The sequence below is a fragment of the Mustelus asterias genome, chromosome 7, assembly GCF_964213995.1.
Source record: "Mustelus asterias chromosome 7, sMusAst1.hap1.1, whole genome shotgun sequence".
NCBI classification, from domain to species: domain Eukaryota; kingdom Metazoa; phylum Chordata; class Chondrichthyes; order Carcharhiniformes; family Triakidae; genus Mustelus; species Mustelus asterias.
In genome coordinates, this window is record NC_135807.1 from 20,458,281 (window position 1) to 20,477,946 (window position 19,666).

Genomic DNA, 19,666 nt, shown 5'->3' on the forward strand with positions numbered 1-19,666 from the left:
AATAGAAAATGAGGATAGAAGTTATGATCTGAAATTGTTAAACTTAATGTTGAGTCCAAAGGGCTGTAAAGTGCTGAAAGGTGAACCAACTTCATCCTTCTCTCTGCCAACTATCTGAGATTGCTGTATTTGCACCTGTTGTCACATTTGATGAGATGCTCTTCTGGTCCTCATATTCATGCCATCACACCAACTATTTCCATCTTCAGCACATGGTCCAACCTCACCCTACCTCAGTTCATATGCTGCTGAAACTGATTCCAACCTTCGTTACCTCCAGACTTTATCATTCCAACACATTCCTGGCTGGTCTCCCGCATTCTACTTTCCTCAGCTTAAGATGATCGTGTGCATATCTTATCTCACACCAAGTTCTGTTCCTCTATTACCATGTGTTCACTGCCTTCCTTGATGTAATTTTAAAATTTGTATCCTCGTTTTCAAATCCCAACATGGTCGAGCCGGTCTGTCACTGTAACCTTCTCCAGCCCCACAACTTTCCAAGATATCTGCGCTCCTCTAACTCTGGCCTCTTGTGCATCCTGATTTTAATTGCTCCACCACCGGTGGCTGTGCCCAAGTCCTAGGTTCTGGAATATCCATCCTACACCTCTACTTCACTTTCATCCTTGAAGGCACTCCTCAACACTTATCTCTTTGGTCAAGTATTTTCTCAACTGACTTAGTACCACCGTAGGGCCTTGGGACACCTTATATTTATATACTGCCTTTAACATTGCTGTTGCTGACGCTGAGATGCTGTTCCTCAAGTTTATGTTGGGTTTCAGTGGAACAGTAAAGGAGAGCAGAGAGAGAGCAGGGTGAGAGTGGATTGGAGAATTAAAATGGTAGGTGACAGGAAGGTCAGAGTTACACTTGCACACTGATTGGAGATGCTCCACAAAGTAGTTACTCAAACGAAGTTTGATCCCCTCGTGTGCAGGGGATCACATAGTGAATACAAATTGCAAGAATGTAAACACGTTGCTGTCCCTCCTGAATGGAGTTTTTTTGGGGGTTTTGGAAGATGACGAGGGAGGAAATTAACATCTCACCTCCGTGCTGTCGACTTCCGACATTAGCTCTGCTTCCATTTCCACGGATGCTTTCAGACACTCAGAGCATTTTCAGAATTAGTTATTGAAACATTATGTTATTGTTGATATTAATGGAAGTTGTTCTACCAGGCTATCAACAACAAGCAAATATATGTTACTTGAAGGTGACTGGACATTGCTGAATGCAGTGGTCATAGAATTTACTTTGCCGTCTCTCTTGCAAGAAGACGTATTCTTTTTCTATTTTAAAATTTCTCCTGAATATTTGTCAGTAACTGTCAACAGTAAAGTTCTGTCTTTGCAAACTAGATAAACATTCGCAAATTAACATGACGATGGGCTGAATGACTTCTTTCTGCACCCCAAATGTTTCATGGTTCTAACTGTTTGGGCCATCCAGCTCCAGAAAAATAGTGTGTCCATTTATATAAAATCACCTTTAAATACAAAGGCGAGCATTCAATTTTATTGGATAAATAGCTTTGGTTGATCAGACAGGTTATAAAGTACATATGCCAAATGACAATTTGCATGAATACTACAAACAGAAGTGCTGTTTAAAGACTAGTGCAATCTCAATCACAAAGCTGGAGTGTTAGACTGAAGACTACAGTTAAATTAATCAAGGCAATGCTCTAGATTTTTCATGAAGTCAAACAGCAATCCAGTACCCTTGGGTGTATGATGAGAGCAGAGGATGAAGGGAAGAAAGCGTCTGGCTTTTTTAACTCTGGGCTGCCAATGATTCATTCCTTCAGTGTTGACAAGAATAAAGGAAAGATTGAACATCATGATGAAATACAAAATATTTTATAAATTGGAAATTCAATGAACAAAGAAATCTTAAAACTTTATGAAATGCCAAAGTTTTCAAATGTCATTACGAGCTGCTTCAAAGGCACTAAGCAACAAAAACGATTACTTCTGTGGCCTTTAGCTTGAGATGTACATTTTCACTTGAACAGTGCTGTCTTTTACCTGTAAGCAGCCACCCATTGTTGTGAACAACTGTATAAAAAATTGCTTCTTCACTATTGCTGGAACAAAAATGGTGTCAAAACTCTTCATCTTGCACTCATCAGCATAGACGCAAGAAGAAAGATGCTGAATCTCATGCAGCATAATTCTTCTTCCCTTTGGAATTTAGCATTCTTACATCTGTTCTGATGAGTGCAAGACTAAAAGCTTTGACAGCATGACAGATTTTTCAGCAAACTCTGTACTTCTAATTGACTATTTCTTCACTCCCTTTCTTCCAGAGTCACGTCAATAAAATATATTACAACATTTTTTCTCTTCAATCTTCCATTTACACATTTAGCAGCTATAAATTTTGCTTTCGCCTTTCCATTTTTAAATGGATTTTCTGAAGAAACACATGTATATTAATCCTTTCCTATCTCTGTCCATTCATGTCCATTGCCCTTTTCTTCTCCTTCCCAGTCTCTGCAATCATAATTTCCCCTAAGGCAATGCCACACAAAATGCAGGCTCATAGGACTAGGGTTAATATATCAGTATGGATTGAGCAATGGGTAAGCAACAGAAAACAGAGTAGGAATAAATAAGTCATTTTTGAGCTAGTCGGCTAAAACACATGGGGTACTATATGGGTCAGTGCTTGAGGCTCAGTGGTTCTAATCTTTACTAATGGCTTAGATAAGAGCATCCCAAGCTGGCTGACAATACAAAGCTTGATAAGAGGTAAACTGCAAGAAAGATGCAAAGAGGTTGTAAAGGGGCATAGACAAATTAAGTGAGTGGGCAAGAACATGGCAAACAGAATTTAATGTGAAGAAGTGCAAGGCTGGATTATTTGCTGTGAATGAGCTTCCTGCACCCCAGAGTAAATTTCGAGGGGTGAGCTTTCTCCCACTCAGTTGACTCGTCCCACTTAAAATTACTGCGTGAGAGCTCTTAATCAGTATGTGGGAGGACTTCCATCCATCTCCAGGAGGGGGTCCTGCCTCTGGGCAGCCAGCCAAGTGGAGACCAGCAGCTCTGCACCACGCGAGGATCATAGCCACTGCCAATATTGCAGGATGTTCGAAAGACAGATAAATCACAGATGCCCCCAAAGCCAATTAAATCCAGAATCTTACGAGGGGAGGTTGGCAAGCCCTGACAAGAAAGATGAGGAGACATGTTGGACATGGCAGGGAAAGGGTAGAAATGGAGGGGCAAAACTGTGGGGGTTGGGCACGCTCCGACTGGCACACGGGCCCCAGGATGGAGACACCCCTGTTTTTCACTGACCTTAGACAGCATGTTTTCTTTCAGCAATGCTGGTATGGATTGAGAATCGATTAACAGGCAAAAATCAGACAGTAGGAATAAATGGGTCATTCTCAGGATGGCAAGCTGTTACTAATGGGTACCACAAGTATCAGTGCTGGGGCCACAGCACTTCATAATCTATATATAAATGATCTGGATGTGGGGACCCAATATATATTTCCGAATTTGTTGATGACACAAAACTAGGTGGAAATGTAAATTGTGAGGAGGATGCAAAGGAGCTTCTATGGGACTTGGACAGGCTAAATGAATGGGCAAGAACATGGCGGATAGAATATAATATGAGGAAGCGTGAAATAATCCACTTTGGTCAAAAAAACAGAAAGACCGAGGTTTGCTTGAATTGCGAAGGGTTGGGAACTGATGTCCAAAGGGACTTTGGTGTCCTTGTTCATGAGTCATTAAAAGCCAGCATGCAGGTGCAGCAATCAATTAGGAAGGCAAGTGGTATGGTGGCCTTCATTGCAAGGGGATTTGAGTACAGGAGTAAAGGTGTCTTACTTTGACCTTCAACGGCATAACTATCACTGAATCCCCACTATCAACTTCCTGGGGGTTACCATTGGCAAAAAACTGAACTGATCTAGCCATATGAATAATGCGGCTATCAGAGCAGCTCAAAGGCTAGGAATTTTGTGGTAAGTAACTCACTTCCTGACTGCTCAAAACTTGTCCACCATCCACAAAGCACAAATCAGGAGTGTAATAGAATAGTCTCTACTTGCCTGGACCAGCTCCAATTACACTCAAGAAGCTTGACACCATCCAGGGCAAAGCAGCTTGCTTGATTGAATATTTGTGGAAGGATTGCCAATCTCGCCACCACCGAGAAACACTAGCAACCATGTGCACCATCAACAAGATGCACTGCAGGAACTTCCAAGTTTACTTAAGCAGCACCTCCCAAACCCACAAACGCTACCATCTAGAAGGACAAAAACAGCAGATACCTGGAAACACCACCACCCGGAGGTTCCCCTCCAAGGCAGTCACCATTCTGACTTTCAAATATATTGTCGTTCCTTCACTGTCACTGGGTCAAAATCCTGGAACTCCCTCCCTAACAACACTGTGGGTGTACCAACAGCTTAGGGACTGCGGCAGCTCAGCAGCACCTTCTTGTGGGCAACTAGGGATGGGCAATAAATGCTGGTCCAACCAGTGACACCCACAGCCCATAAGTGAAGTTTAAAAAAATACTGCAATAACATTGTCTTGGTGACACTGCACCTGGAGTATTGTGTATAGTTTTGATCTCCTTATCTAAGGAAGGGTATACATAAAACAGAGGAAGGGCAACAGAGATTCACCAGACTAATTCCTGGATGGTGGGGTTGTTTGGAGGGAAAATTGAGCAAACTGGGTCTATATTCTTAGTTTAGAAGAATGAGGCAATTTCATTGAAAATTACAAACTTTTTATAGGACATGGCAGGGTGGATGTAGATAGGATGCTTTCTTTGACTGGTGAGTCCAGAACCGGGGACACTTACACAGAATATGGGCCAGGCTATTTAAGACTGAGATAAGGAATGGGATAGCAAGGGAAAGTGGCATTGAAGTAGATAATCAGCGATAGCCTAATTGAATAACAGAACAGGATCAATGGGCCAAATGGCCTATTTTTGCTCCTATGTTCCAGTCATGCCCTCTCTAAGCTCACCTTGTCCACTTGCTGCTCTCTCAACCCTATTCGCACTAAACTACTGACCACCCAATTTCTCTTCCTGCCTCGGTTGACATGGTTAATGTTTCTCTCTCTCTCCAGGTTCTGTCCTTGTCTCCTTCAAATTTCTCATCATCATTCCTCTCCTCAAAAAGCTAGCCCTCGATCCTTTCTGCTTGAAAATTACCAAAGTGTTGTCGCCTCCCATGTTCATACCCCTTTACCCCGGAACTCCATGCTTGAATCCCTTCAATCAGGTTTCTTCCTCTGACACAAAACTGAAACACCTCTTATCAAAGTCACAAATTACATCCAATGTAATAGTGACAAAAGCAAATAATCCTGCTTCCTCTCCTCAACTCGTCTGCAACCTCTGACATCACCTAAAAAAGATGCATTAGTTTCTGCTTGTACACTGGCAATATCCAGCTTTACTTTATCACTTGTTCATCAATCACCCCTGTACTTAATGACCTACCTAGGCCTTTGGTTAATCAATTATTTATTTTAAAATTCTCATTCTTGTTTTCAAATCATTCCATAGCCTTGCCCCTCCCTATCTCTAATCTCCTCCTGCCTTATTACACTCCAAGATAGCTGCACTTTACTAATTTCTGTCTCTTCAGCAACCTGATTTTAATTGCCCCACTATCATTGGCTGTACTTTCAGTTGCACAAGCCTCAGGCTCTGGAATTCCCTCCCTCCAGCTCACTTTCCTCAAAGGCACTCCTTAAAACCTACTTCTTGGATCAAGGTTTTGATCACCTGTTCAAATATCTCCTTATGTGGCTTGGTGTCATTATCTGTTTTACAATGTCCGCCAAGTAATAAAACGTGCAAGACACTTCAAAAACGCTGTACAAGTAAGTACAAGCTGTTGTGACGATTTTTATTCTCATTCTTACTTGTTCCCCAAGATTCACAAGCTTTCCTGATGGCTTTTGAAGGAGCTTTACAGATAAGGAACTGAGCAATGATATATTGCTCTCAGAAGAAAAAACAAAAAAAAGCATGTATTGACTCCACAAAAATAGCTTTACTTGACTAATTAATAACAACAATTAGAACAAAGTAATATGCTCATTAGTTAAATGCAAATGTTGTCAATTAGCTTTTCTGCACCATCTTAGAATTACCCAAGGTAAATCAAAAGAACACAGAAGCTAAATACCACTGAAAGGAGCAGAACTACTCTGATTTTCAGCTCCTCCTAGCTCTGTGCTGTGAAGAGAGTTAATATGACCGATTGCATTCAAGTAATCCTTGCTAACAGCATATGTATTTACAAAGTCATCTATACAAATTCATCATAAGTTTGGGAAATTATTTTAATGCTTTTGAAATTTTATAGGGATATGAAAGCTGATCTCAGTAAAAATGGTTAATTAATTTTTGAATTATAGCTTTACGGAATGTAACATTAAAATTTATCGGGGCAGTGAGAAAGATACTTCTGTTGGGCATACTGAAGCTTAGGAGAACATTTTAACAGGAACAAGATTAGGCTATTCAGTCCACCAATCAAGCCTGCTCTGTCATTCAATTAGATCATGGCTGATCATCTACCACAGTACCGCTTTCCCACACTATCACCACATCCCTTGATGTCATTCGTCTCCAGAAATCTATCAATTTCTGTCTTGAACATGCTCAATGATCGAGTTTCCGCAGCTCTCTGGGGTAAAGAATTTCAATGATTCACCATCCTTTGAGTGAAGAAATTTCTCCTCATCTTGGTCTTAAATGCCCTTCCCCTTATCCTGAGATTGTGTCCTCTGGTTTTAGACCAGCCAAGGGAAACATCCGATCTACACCGAGTCTTTAATTAACAGGGCCAAATCTCTAAACTAATAAATGTGCTGCATGTCTCGATTAATAGTTGGCTGGTTAAGTCTGCCTGCCCAAAGAATTATAGCAAATGCATTCTCATTCGGTGGGCATTATAACTTACAACACTAATTTCCTTCTACTCACTTTCATTTCACACTTCGTCTTGCACCAGAGAATGGCACTGATAATGCAAGTTACAAAAAACAGGACAGTGGAACATTTGTGCATTTGATGAGTTCAAATATAAAACAATTATCAGATGTTTGTCCAAACTATTAAGGAGGTTGGGCAGAGTTGGGTAGCTGGAGTCAGCTATGATCTCACTGAATATGGAACAGGCTTGAGGCGCTAAATGGCCTATTCTTGTGCCTATATTTGTCTGTTAAGCTGTTTTCACTCACAGCAAGTGAACATTAGAGCAACAACTTGATCAAACTTCACACTGCATATAGAGAAATACTGTGGACAGCATTAATGCACTAATTCAAAACAATGAACACGCTAACTACCCTTCCACAGTATCAAAAGTTCATTTGCATGATAAATAAAATATCTGTTACCTTTATGCATCCTAACCATGAGTCTGTGCAAGCAAGCCTTCCCTCAGCAGCTTTCAATTAAAAAAAGACTTTCAATTTCTATTTCCTGCACCAGTTTCACAACAGAGAAGAAGCAATGCCGGACACCAGGACCAGAAACTTCCCAACATGACGCAACGCAAAATGTTTATCAATTCTTTGACATGTGCTAATCCTTTGCTTTTTGTCCTTGGCTTCTGGAGGAATTGAATTGCATTTTGGAACCATGTGATTGAAAAAAATGTTCATTTCCATGAATGCACTTTAGGCTGGGGATTTCATCCTCCTGGCAAACAGGATGCATTTTCAGCAGGACAGCATGTGAAACAGGTCAGACGGCTCACCCACACCTTCCCGCTCTCTCCTAACTGCTCCTGATAATACGCTAGGTGGGCAGGTGCCAAAGTCAGCAGCCCACCTGGTATATTTAAAGGAATGATTACAAGTCAATTAGGCTTATTAGCAAGCTTATGACCTGAATGACACGTTGCCCATGCCAAAATATGGTTGGCACAGGCAGCTGAGCAGCAGAGCAGGTCATTTTTAAGGCATGCACGAGAAAAGGCAGGGAGAAAGGGGGGCACCTCAATTCAAGGGATGTCCTGCATGCATCAGAGGCAAACCCCCACAAGGTGTCACTCGTGTGAAAATGGTGGCAGAAGCCCACACATCAGGATCAAATTATACACGTTTAAGTTCTGGCCCCCTCTTCAAATGTCCTTCTGCTTTCCGGGGCATGTGCGTGGTTCAGTTAAATCCTTTGAAACATTGAAAGAATCATTTTCCCTTCTTAACCGAGAAATATTGAGGCCAATTAGAGCACCCGTCGTCGTACCACACAGACTGAGGGTGCAGATCGGGAAACAAATCTTTATCCTTACAGGCTTGTGTGCCTCACTGTCACGGATAGAATGAGGAGATGCAGCACCAAATAAGATTGGTACAAGTGCAGATAGATAGATAGACAGACAGATAGACAAAATAAATTTGTTCAAAGCTAATAAAATGGGTTAATAATCTGAAATAATCTTTAAACATCAGCATTTTTAGTTAAATATAGGCCTAAACTTGAAAAGAAAAGTAATTTAAGATTAGGCTTCTGCAGGGAAAATTAAATCCTCAGGTTTTTGCTGGGGAACGTCATTAACTGAAGTCATTCAGAGGTCACTTGGTCCATAGCTGGCTAAGCACTGCCATTAATGAACTCTAGCTGGTCATCACAAATTTGATCAGGATGAAGATAACACAGCACTGGGTTGTATAACAGCCAGACAAACGAGTGACAAGGTAGCATTACTGCAAGAACAGCAAAGTGGGCAAATGATTCACTGAGGGGAACTAAGCAGCGGCAGGCAGAATATCCCAACAGCTACTGCAGGGATTTAACAAACAGGCATAAAAGGAGGAGCTGGCAAAATACAAACTCCAGAAACTGGGGCAGAGGGAACATCAAAAGATAGCTATTTGTGGGGCCCCATGGTGAATATAACAAACTTGCCATTACTTACTTTCTGGAAGATGTCATTTTTCTGCCACGAAGTGTGCTGCTAGAGCGCCATCCTATGGTGAATATTAAGTAATGCCATTACAATTTCGGGAGTGTCATTCGATGGACAGTTGGCCAATGCTAGCTAGCATAACATTATGCTCTTAGCATCACTAAATGAATTACTAACAGAATGTGAAGCCAATCGCCATTTTATATAACAGGCAAACTGGCAGAACAATTGGATGAGGCTGAAGCTATACTGGATCCATGGCTTCATAAATCAAGGCACTGAGGTCAAAAGCAAGGAAGTCATGCTGGACTTTTATCAAGCACTGGCTGGCTCTCTAGAGGATTGCTTCTGATTTCTGGTCATCACACTTTAAGAAGGATGTTAAGGCCTTGGAGAGGATGCAGATGAGGTTTACTAGAATGCTACCAAGAATGTGGGGATTGCAGTTATGCAAAGAATAAAGAAGCTGGGGTTGTTTTTAGTTAAAAAAGGTTGAAACAAGATTTAAGAGGTGTTTCAAGTTCTGACAGATTTTGTGTAAATAAGGAGGAACTGTTTCTGCTGGCAGGAAAGAAAGTAACCAAAAGTCACAGAATTAAGGTAATTGGCAAAAAAAGCCAAGGGGAGTGTGGAAAGATTAATTTTTATTCACGAGTTATAATCTAGTCTAGTGTGACTATAATCTAGTCAGAGAGATAGACAGACTAGATGTGACTAGACTATAATCTAGTCACACTCGGCTAAATGGCCTCCTTCTGTGCTGCATGATTCAATGACATATAATGACACATTGGTATTGATGTGGCTAGATACTCATAATACCACGGAACTGTTAAAGATGTAAAGACTGCTCTAAAGATTGAATTATTGTTCAAGTCTCCTTGTTGCTCAAATGGGTCAAAGAGTCAGTATCTATTGAGCTATTTAAAAAAACATTTCAAAGAAAGAAAAGTGATCCAAAAATGCATGTTTCTTGGCATTAATCACATCTGCTCTTAATTCAGTTGGTCATACCAATGCTGCAACGATTGAAAGCTCGTACCTCACTCATCAGATCTTCAAATTTGCAAGAACTTTTGTAAAGGCAAAAGCTTTTCAGAATTGTCCAAGTAAAATGTTACTAAACATAATTCAATAGAGTTTAAGGTGTCTTTTTAATGTGACAAAAGTCTCTAAGAATACAGCAGCTATTTGTGAAATCACTGACAAGAAATAATTGATAAACTGATCAATGAGATTATGATTTGTTAATTATATTTTGCCTTAGCTTGGCATAGGATCAATGACATGGGCTAAAACAGTTGAGATTTGGTACCTTCTCCTGCGGAAATCCTATGGTACAAATCTGAAAAAAATTCCAGTACAAGAAGTCCTTTCACATCCAACATTAGGCCTCATCATCATTTTAACACTGAGGTCACAACACACAGCTCACTCTGTGCTTTGACTGAAATTTCAATAAACTTCTATTTGTCCTCAGTAGCCTGGCATTTAGCATTCATCTGTGATCGACCTGAACGTAGGATTGAGCCCAGCGACATTCAAAAGAATACTTTTTATGTTGATTACTATTCAATAGAGCTAATATAGCCTGTGGCTTATTGACTCCAGCCATTGTGAGAACTCAGTCACTCTAAAGCAGTAAGCAGTTAAATTATGATCAATGCAGTTTTCCACATCATAATTACATGGGTATTCATTCGGCCATTCTAATAAGACCAAAATCAATGAAGCAGAATTAAACACTGCAACAAATTTCACAACAGCAAACAAAGATAAACAGTTGGTAAAATGAGAACAAACACGCAAGTGTTGACAAACTTGAAAAATTCACTAGTCATTGTTCAATCATTAAAAAGTTCTATTTTTGTGTGAAATATAACATTGTACAATGAAAGCCTAATTGAAACATTGTACAACGACAGCCATTTTTTTACTCACTGCAGGCTGCAAATTTTGATTTCACTATTCATAGAATCCCTTTGGTGCAGAAGGAGGCCATTCGGCCCATTGAGTTTGCACCGACCACAATCCCACCCAGGCCCTATCCCCATAACCCCACATATTTACCCTACTAGTTCCCCTGACACTAAGTGGCAATTTAACTTAACCCACACATCTTTGGAATGTGGAAGGAAACCGGAGCACCCGGAGGAAACCCTCGCAGACACGAGGAGAATATGCAAACTCCACATAGACAGTGACCCAAGCCGGGAATCAAACACGGGTCCTTGGCACTGTGAGGCAGTAGTGCTAACCACTGTACCACCCCCCGCAAAAAAAGGAGTCCCTGCACTAACCTTCCTCGACTAACCAAATTGCAGGCAAGGGAATCCCAGGCTAGGATTTTCCAGCCTCGCCATTGCAGAGATATTTTTATTGAATTCAAATTCCACCATCTGCCGTGGCAGGATTCAAACCCAGGTCCCCAGAACATTAGCTGAGTTTCTGGATTAATCGTCAGGCCATTGGCAAACATATTTTAAGTGCTTTTTCAATTTATTACTCCATATTTCACATTTGATAAATGTGATGATTTCAAGGAAAATAAGATAATTGCAATTGATTAACACTTAGGAGTTGACACACGCAGTCTTCAAGAATGTATTTAAAATGAGCACAGAATAATATTAATAATGCACTGAGGATTCCTTCACTCATTTACAAGTCTCCTTGTATAATCAATGAGAATATGTGTTAACATAATACTGTCATCACTGGATTGTCAATTAGAACTGGTAAATTATAATTATCAATGTATGTTTGTGAATTTCAAATGCATAAAATACTGAACTGCTTAAGTGTGGATTTAAAAAGCAGAATAAAGAACCTATTTTATAAAAACAACAAACAATTATGACTTGGAACTGGAAGTATGCAACTCGAAAAGTCCTAAAGTACAAAAATGCAAAAGATCAACTTTGAACAACCGATAAACACTTAGAAGGAAAATATACAATTGTTCCTTCTGCATAGGTCACTATTTCCCATTCAATTCGAGGGTTTTAGAAAGTAAAAACATTTTCCTAATCCCAGAAAATCCTACCTGAGACCGAGACGGTCCGAGTCCTCAATCCCTGTTTTTCACTGTTTGACAACCTGAAAAATGAATGTGCGAGATGCTGAATGTTATACATTTTCTGAAATGTCTCCTATGAATTCATTCCTTCCACCCAATGGCTGCCTGCAATAATTAGCAGGTTGTACCATTCCCTTTCTGGCACAGGGAGATTGCTATGAATAGGAGCTACTATTATGAAAGCTTTGGAGGGTGGATGAAGAGAATGTACCATGTGTATCGCAGCAAACACAGAAATTCAACATATTTAAGTTAAAGCTTAACACATTGGTGTCAGATATGGTGTAAACTGAATTTCCGATCTGCAGGCAAGCGTTACAACTTATACAAAACTCTGACTCTATCATATATATTCTAAATGCAAGGGGAAAAATCTACAGAAAATGACTGACTGAGGATCATTAGTTTGCACTGTGAACAGGCAAAATGTTGACCCTGCCATTTAAAAGCCAAATAGGAAGTATAATCCAGTCTCCAACATTTCTCATATTGCATAAATAGTAACCAGTTGGTGCTCATGTGCATTGACAGGAATGAAAAAGAATGACAAGTACAGAAACCATAATGAGCAGCCAAGTCCTATCCTGAAATTGTCTGAACGTTTAGCCTCTCTATTTCCCTATTTTCTTTAAAGACCTTCCTAAAACTCACTGCTCTGACTAAGTTTTCAATCACCTGCTTTTCCTCCCCTCATGCTTGTGCGAAGCACCTTGGGACATTTTCCTACCTTAAAAATACAACATAAATAAATGCAAGTTGCTGCTCTTCAGTACCCTCTTTTAAAAGCAATGGTCAATTCGGGGTAATACTTGCAGTGAAATTTGTGATCAAAAGAACTGAGCCTAATTGCATATTCCTCCAAACTTAAGAGTTTAAAATATGTGGCATTTTAAACCAAACTCCAATCGGCTTGCTTTTAAACATGAATTTTAAGGCAAAATGGCATGAATAGACCCTGCAATGGGACAAAAAGACCAACAATTTAATTCATGCAATATGAAATAAACTTTTATCCTTATAGTCACATCATTACTTCTTGACTGTCTAAAGTAAACAAAGAACTGTTAAAGACTTCAGCCCATCTCCAATTTAGCAAAGTCCAGTTTATATGTTTGCTTTACAACAGCTCCAAGTGGAAATGGGCATATTGGACTAAAATAGGATTGGAGCAGGTGAAAAACTAACACTGGGCCAAAACTTGCTGCAGGAATGAGTTAACAGCATTTGCCATTAGATATACTTGCCCTTCGCTGTTTAACCTTGATAATCCTGCACTGTAAGTGGGAACAGTGAGGGAAATCAGACAGCTTGGACCAAACCAAAAATGGCAAGCAAATCCATGTCTCTTTAACCAATCTGAACTACTGTGAAATGCACATCACAAGGACTGAGAAGGAAGTGTACGATGTGTCAAGTTAATGTTAAGTAAAGTGTTGAAACAAAAATAATGAGGGGCAAAAGAAAGATTGGATCAAGGGCGAGAAGAAAGACAGAAGGGAAATTAAAATAGAGTTTAACTTCAAATTTCATACTTTTATAATATCCAGTTAAATTCTGAAGGAATGAGATCCTGAAAATGAGTTAATTTTCAGGGACAAATACTTTCAGTAGCAGTAATTAACAATTAACACATGGTTAAATGAATCTCTGACAGCTAATCCAGGTTTAATTGAATATGCACAGTTGGTAACTAGTTCCTAAACAGGCTCCTTGCCTCAATTCAGAGAGCTGTAATTTTCTGCAGCGAGTTAAGTTCATACCTACCAATCAAGTATAATGACTTCATTACATTTAACACATTTCAATCGTGTGTCAGTAGCACACCGAGACAGGAACTTTTTGATTTCTACGTTTAATCAGGTATCTGTCAGTGCCTGAGGTTACGGTAACACATTATACTATAACAAAGAGCACCATTAGCCTCACCATTATTTCAACATCAAATAATGGACTACTAAAGTAACAATTTGTCGCCAGACAAAATAAATAATATATAAAATATTTTAGCGTGGATAGGTTACTCCATCATGGGCGGCACGGTAGCACAGTGGTTAGCACTGCTGCTTCACAGCTCCAGGGTCCCGGGTTCGATTCCCGGCTCGGGTCACTGTCTGTGTGGAGTTTGCACATTCTCCTCGTGTCTGCGTGGGTTTCCTCCGGGTGCTCCGGTTTCCTCCCACAGTCCAAAGATGTGCGGGTTAGGTTGATTGGCCAGGTTAAAAATTGCCCCTTAGAGTCCTGGGATGTGTAGGTTAGAGGGATTAGCGGGTAAATATGTGGGGGTAGGGCCTGGGTGGAATTGTGGTCGGTGCAGACTCGATGGGCCGAGTGGCCTCCTTCTGCACAGTAGGGTTTCTATGTCTGCTTTGTTCAGTACTAACATAAATCTCAGAAATTGCAGAGATCATTGCCCCGAGCTGGATTTTCCTTTTACAAAAAATACAGGTGCCTACTTTATGGTGCAAAGCAGTAATATCGACTGTGTTGTAATATAATGAAGGGGAAAAAAAAGATTGAATTAAGAGAGCACAAAAAGTAAAAGTAACTACTGTACTGTGATATATAGAATAAAAGATGCCACAGCAGCATGGATACAAAAATGATGGGAAAGAAAGCTGTGTAATGGTGAATGGCTGCTTCTGAACTGGGGGAGGTAAGAAATGGTGTTCCTCAGGGTTCAGTACAAGAACATTAATTACTTGGACTTGGGATCCGAAGGCATAATTTCAAATTGGAGATGACAGGAAACTTGGAAGCATGGTAAACAGCGAGGTAGACAGGGCGGACTTCAAAAGACAAGCTGGTGGAATGGGCAGACACAAAGCAAGAGAACTTCAACAATGAATAATGTGAGCAAACACTTTGGGGTCACGACCCAGTGGTCAGTTCACCATGATGTGGAGATGCCGGCGTTGGACTGGGGTAAGCACAGTCAGAAGTCTCACAGTACCAGGTTAAAGTCCAACAGGTTTATTTGGTAGCACAAGCCACAAGCTTTTGGAGCATCCGATGAACTCCCTCACTTCCTAAATTCCTGGGGTTAAGCACTTGGTCTTGCTGCACTCCATCTCCAGCTGCATCTTCGGGCAACTTCCCCGACGGTCAGTACCAGGACGACTGTTTTTTTGGATCCATGCTAATAACTTAGATTTCAGTGTGCAGTGCAGAAATTTCAACATTTGCAGATGACACAAAACTTGGAAGCATTGTGAACTGTGAGCAGGACAGTGGTTGACTTCAAGTGGACACAGACAAACTGGTGGAATGGGTGGACATGTGGCAGATGGAATTTATTACAGAGAGGTGTCAAGTGAAATATTTTGATAGGAAAAATGACAAGAAACAATATACAATTCCAGAAGGGTGAAGGTGTAGTGGGATCTATGGGTATACTTGCACAAACGATAGAAGGTGGCAAGGCAGATTGACAGTGTAATATGACATGGTCGGATCCTGGGCTTTGTAAATAAAGGCATAGAGTACAAATGCAAGGAGGTTATGGTGAACCTTTATAAAACACTGGCTTGGCCTTAAGTGGAGTAGTGTGTTCAGTTGTGGGCATCACACTTGAGGAAGGATGTGAAGATATTATGAAGATGGTGCAGAAAAGATTTAAGAGAACATCTCCAGGGATGAGGAACTTCAGCCACATGGATAGTTGGGGCTGTTCTCCTTAAAGAGAATGTTGAGGTTTGATTGCCATCTCCAAAAATCAGACAGAGTAGATAGGGAGAAACAGTTTCCACTGACAGGAGGGAGGAGAACCATAGGACACGGATTTAAGGTGAATGGCAAAAGAACCAAAGGCGACATAAGGAAAAGCTTTTCCCCCCACAGCGAGTGGTTAGCATCTATAATGCTCTGATGAACGTGTGGTGGACGCAGATTCAACTGTGGCCTTAAAAAACAAATTGAATAATTATCTGAAAAGAAAAAAAAATTGCAGGGCGACAGGGAGAGGGAGGGAGAATAGGACTGGCTGAGTTGCCCTTGCAGGGAGCCAGCATGGACACAAAGGGCAAAATGGTTTCCTTCTGTGGTGTAACCATTCTATGATTTGACATTATACCCCTTTGTTTAAAAAATATTTATTCCTTACAGTGAAAATGGAAAAAAACTACTAATTATTGTTAAAGTATTATTTAGCTTAAATTAAACTACGCTTACTTACTTGGGTAAGGAAGGCAAGGCTCGCTCTCCTTCTGTAAGAATAAGAAACAAACAACAAATTTAAGCAGATTATCAACAGATTCTTTCCTATTAGTGCATATTGTTTTAAAGCTGTAAATTATGGAAACAAGAACTCCATGAATCATGTGTAAATGGTGTATATCAATCCAAAAAATCTGAAACCACCAGGATATTCAAACTAAGCAATAAATATACCATTGCCAGCTGAAGCCATGAACAGAACATAGCTCACCATGGATTAATCCAAACTTCTGAAGCTTGAATTTGTTAATTATTAAACTTTTTCCATTATTTTATAGTTTAATGTTAATTCATTCCTAGTTCCATAAAGAAGACCTGTTCGAACTGAATTTCCATCAAACAATTTTTAATTACATAACCTACTACAGAAGGTTGAAGGTACCACTTCACAATATCGGAGGAACAAAATAGGCTATTAGCTTGCCAATATTGCTGTCTCTCCTAATTATGCCTGAGTACCATATGCACCCACCACACCTTGACAGTTATAGGCAGATTTATAGGGCGGCACGGTAGCACAGTGGTTAGCACTGCTGCTTCACAGCTCCAGGGTCCCGGGTTCGATTCCCGGCTCGGGTCACTGTCTGTGTGGAGTTTGCACATTCTCTTCGTGTCTGCGTGGGTTTCCTCCGGGTGCTCCGGTTTCCTCCCACAGTCCAAAGATGTGCAGGTTAGGTTGATTGGCCAGGTTAAAAAAATTGCCCCTGAGATGTGGAGGTTAGAGGGATTAGCAGGTAAAAATATGTGGGGGTAGGGCCTGGGTGGGATTGTGGGCGGTGCAGACTCGATGGGCCGAATGGCCTCCTTCTGCACTGTAGGGTTTCTATGATTTCTATGATTTGCTGTTCTACGTGCATTTCAGTCTTTGAATTCCCCATCTGTCTGACTCTGGAATGTCAACGAAGCTGGTCTTCATTCTTTTCATGCAGAAGATGAAAAAGGAATCAGAGTAGTAAGCAGGGTCATCCCAATGACAAAGAGCAATGAAGGAGCCACATTAAAACAAAATGATTGGCTCAAGAGTTTTGCTTTCATCTTGTTTTCCAATTTGGTGCTGACCAAGTAATAAACAATAAGCTATCTGTTGTTGATAGACATTAATATATATATATTTATCCATAGAATATGCTATTTCTGGAAAAGCCAGCATTTACTGCCCATCTCTAATTGCCCTCGAGAAAGTGGTGGTGATCTGCCTTCTTGAACTGCTGCACACAATGTGATATATTGTGCAGTTAGTTAGGAAATTCAAGGATTTTGATGCAGCAATGATGAAGGAACACTGATATATTTCTCTGTCTGAATGATGTGTGGCTTGGGAACAAACTTGGATTAACTGGCATTTCCATGTGCTTTCTGGCTTATCTCCTCGGCATTAGAGATTGCAGATGTGAAAAGTGCTGTTGAACAAGCCTTGGCGAGTTGTTGCAGTGCATTGCAGATAGCAAACACTACAGCAACTATGCATATATGGTGGAGGGAGTGAATGTCTGCAGTGGTGGGTGAGGTGCTGATCAAGCTTATAATACTGAATAAATGTATAAGTGAAATTAATTTACATTGCAGCAGTTGTCACCGTGGGCTCTTTTTAAAATTGTATTTCATCCCCCCACCCCAACCACTTCACAAAGTTGGCTATTGTTCACCCTTGTTTTTGGCCCTGCTGCTTCACACGTGTTTCCATAATAACACGTTTCCTGTGGCAAGCAAACTGAAATGGATAAGTCTGGGATGGGAAGGATCACAACCAAAGATTGAGTCACAGGGTAAAAGTTTATCCCAGGAACCAATAATAACTTGTTTTTTTAAAAAGCCTTTTTTAATTTGGAGTAGATTGTCATTGTTCGTGCATTAAGTGTGGTATCCAAGAAAGGGAGACATATCAAGACGGAATACTTAAAATATAGCATCTTGTGATAAATTCCTCTTCCCCAAATATGTCAAATCAAAAAACAGAGACTGAGCGCATAAGCAAGAAGTTATAGAAGGTCACTGTAATCTGAAACAACCACAACCAGCTGTTGTTTCTGAGCAGTAAAACCATAGTCATGGTGTTACTCATTCTCCAAGAAGTACCAGGAGAGTGAATTTCAAATCCAAAAATATCAAAACTTATCATAGAAATCATAGAAACCCTACAGTACAGAAAGAGGCCATTCGGCCCATCGAGTCTGCACCAACCACAATCCCACCCAGGTCCTACCCCCACATCCCTACATATTTTACCCGCTAATCCCTCTAATCTACACATCCCAGGACACCAAGGGGCAATTTTTTTAGCATGGCCAATCAACCTAACCTGCACATCTTTGGATTGTGGGAGGAAACCGGAGCACCCGGAGGAAACCCACGCAGACACGAGGAGATTGTGCAAACTCCACACAGACAGTGACCCAAGCCGGGAATCGAACCCAGGTCCCTGGAGCTGTGAAGCAGCAGTGCTAACCACTGTGCTATCGTGCCGCCGGTGGTTTTATCTAAAGAAACTACTCACATCAGGAAATTATTCTCTCTATGTTCTATCAATCATCATTCAGACTCTTTGTTATCAACAATTAAAACTGTGCTGAGAAATAAGAGACCTATTAGAAATATTCAGCAAGTCGTTATGAGGATCTGTGTTGAAAATGGTGCAATCAAAGGAACTTCTTTTGTAGCATTTGAATAAGCTTCAGTTTTAGAGAATAGTAATGGATACACAAGAAGCAAACAGAGGGGGAGGCTCTAAGGACATCCTAACCCTTAATGATACGAGGACCACTCAGCCTCTGACCTCATTACATCCTTGGCCCAAACCGAAAAGAGCTGAATTCCAAAACAAAGGTTACATCAAAGAAGCATTTGAGTGAGGCTTATACCAGAAAACTCAGCAAAACTGAAGTCAATGGGGATTAAGAGCACATCCCTTCCTAACAGTGCTGTGGGTGTACCTACACCACCTGGACAGCATCGACTCAAGGCAATAAATAGTTCACCACCACTTTCTCAAGGGCATTTAGGGATGGGCAATAAACGTTAACCAAGCCAGCAAAGCCCACATTCCATAGAAGTATGTTTGAAATTCAACACCATCCACAACAAAGCAGCCCACTTGATCGGCATCCCATCCACCACAGCGTACAGTGGCTAAAGTCACAACTTGGTAAGGCCTCCATGACACCTTCCAAACCCATGATCTCTACCAAGGGCACCATGCACATGGGAACACCACCACCTGCAGGTTCCCCATCAATCACTTAAACATTTGAACAAGTTTTTCATCTTTCAGTGATCAAGTTATTCTCATTCACAATACTATCACTGTTCATCAATGGCACTGAAATAGACCAATTGATCATTTCTATTTAATGTGTACCGTGTGAGCAATTCAGTTCCAACATTTGTCCATATAACGATAGCAATGACAGATCAACTAAAGGTAATTCATTACATGTGCAGCTATTAGG

At 40.6% G+C, this 19,666-nt stretch overlaps 1 protein-coding gene across 29 annotated transcripts in view; it reads right to left on the minus strand.

Annotated features, from left to right (window-relative positions):
* The window catches only part of LOC144495599 (focal adhesion kinase 1), a 528,227-nt gene that overhangs the window by 167,595 nt on the left and 340,966 nt on the right, over positions 1-19,666 (minus strand). For 20 of the 29 annotated variants that reach the window (XM_078215780.1, XM_078215781.1, XM_078215769.1 and 17 more), the window contains 2 exons: positions 16,180-16,210; positions 11,976-12,028 (listed from right to left, as the gene is read on the minus strand). In XM_078215780.1, the coding sequence (XP_078071906.1) occupies positions 11,976-12,028; positions 16,180-16,210 (84 nt within the window). Of the gene's footprint in view, positions 1-1,729; positions 1,811-11,975; positions 12,029-16,179; positions 16,211-19,666 lie in introns of all 29 variants that reach the window. The other 9 variants (XM_078215758.1, XM_078215767.1, XM_078215762.1 and 6 more) reach the window with 1 other exon arrangement.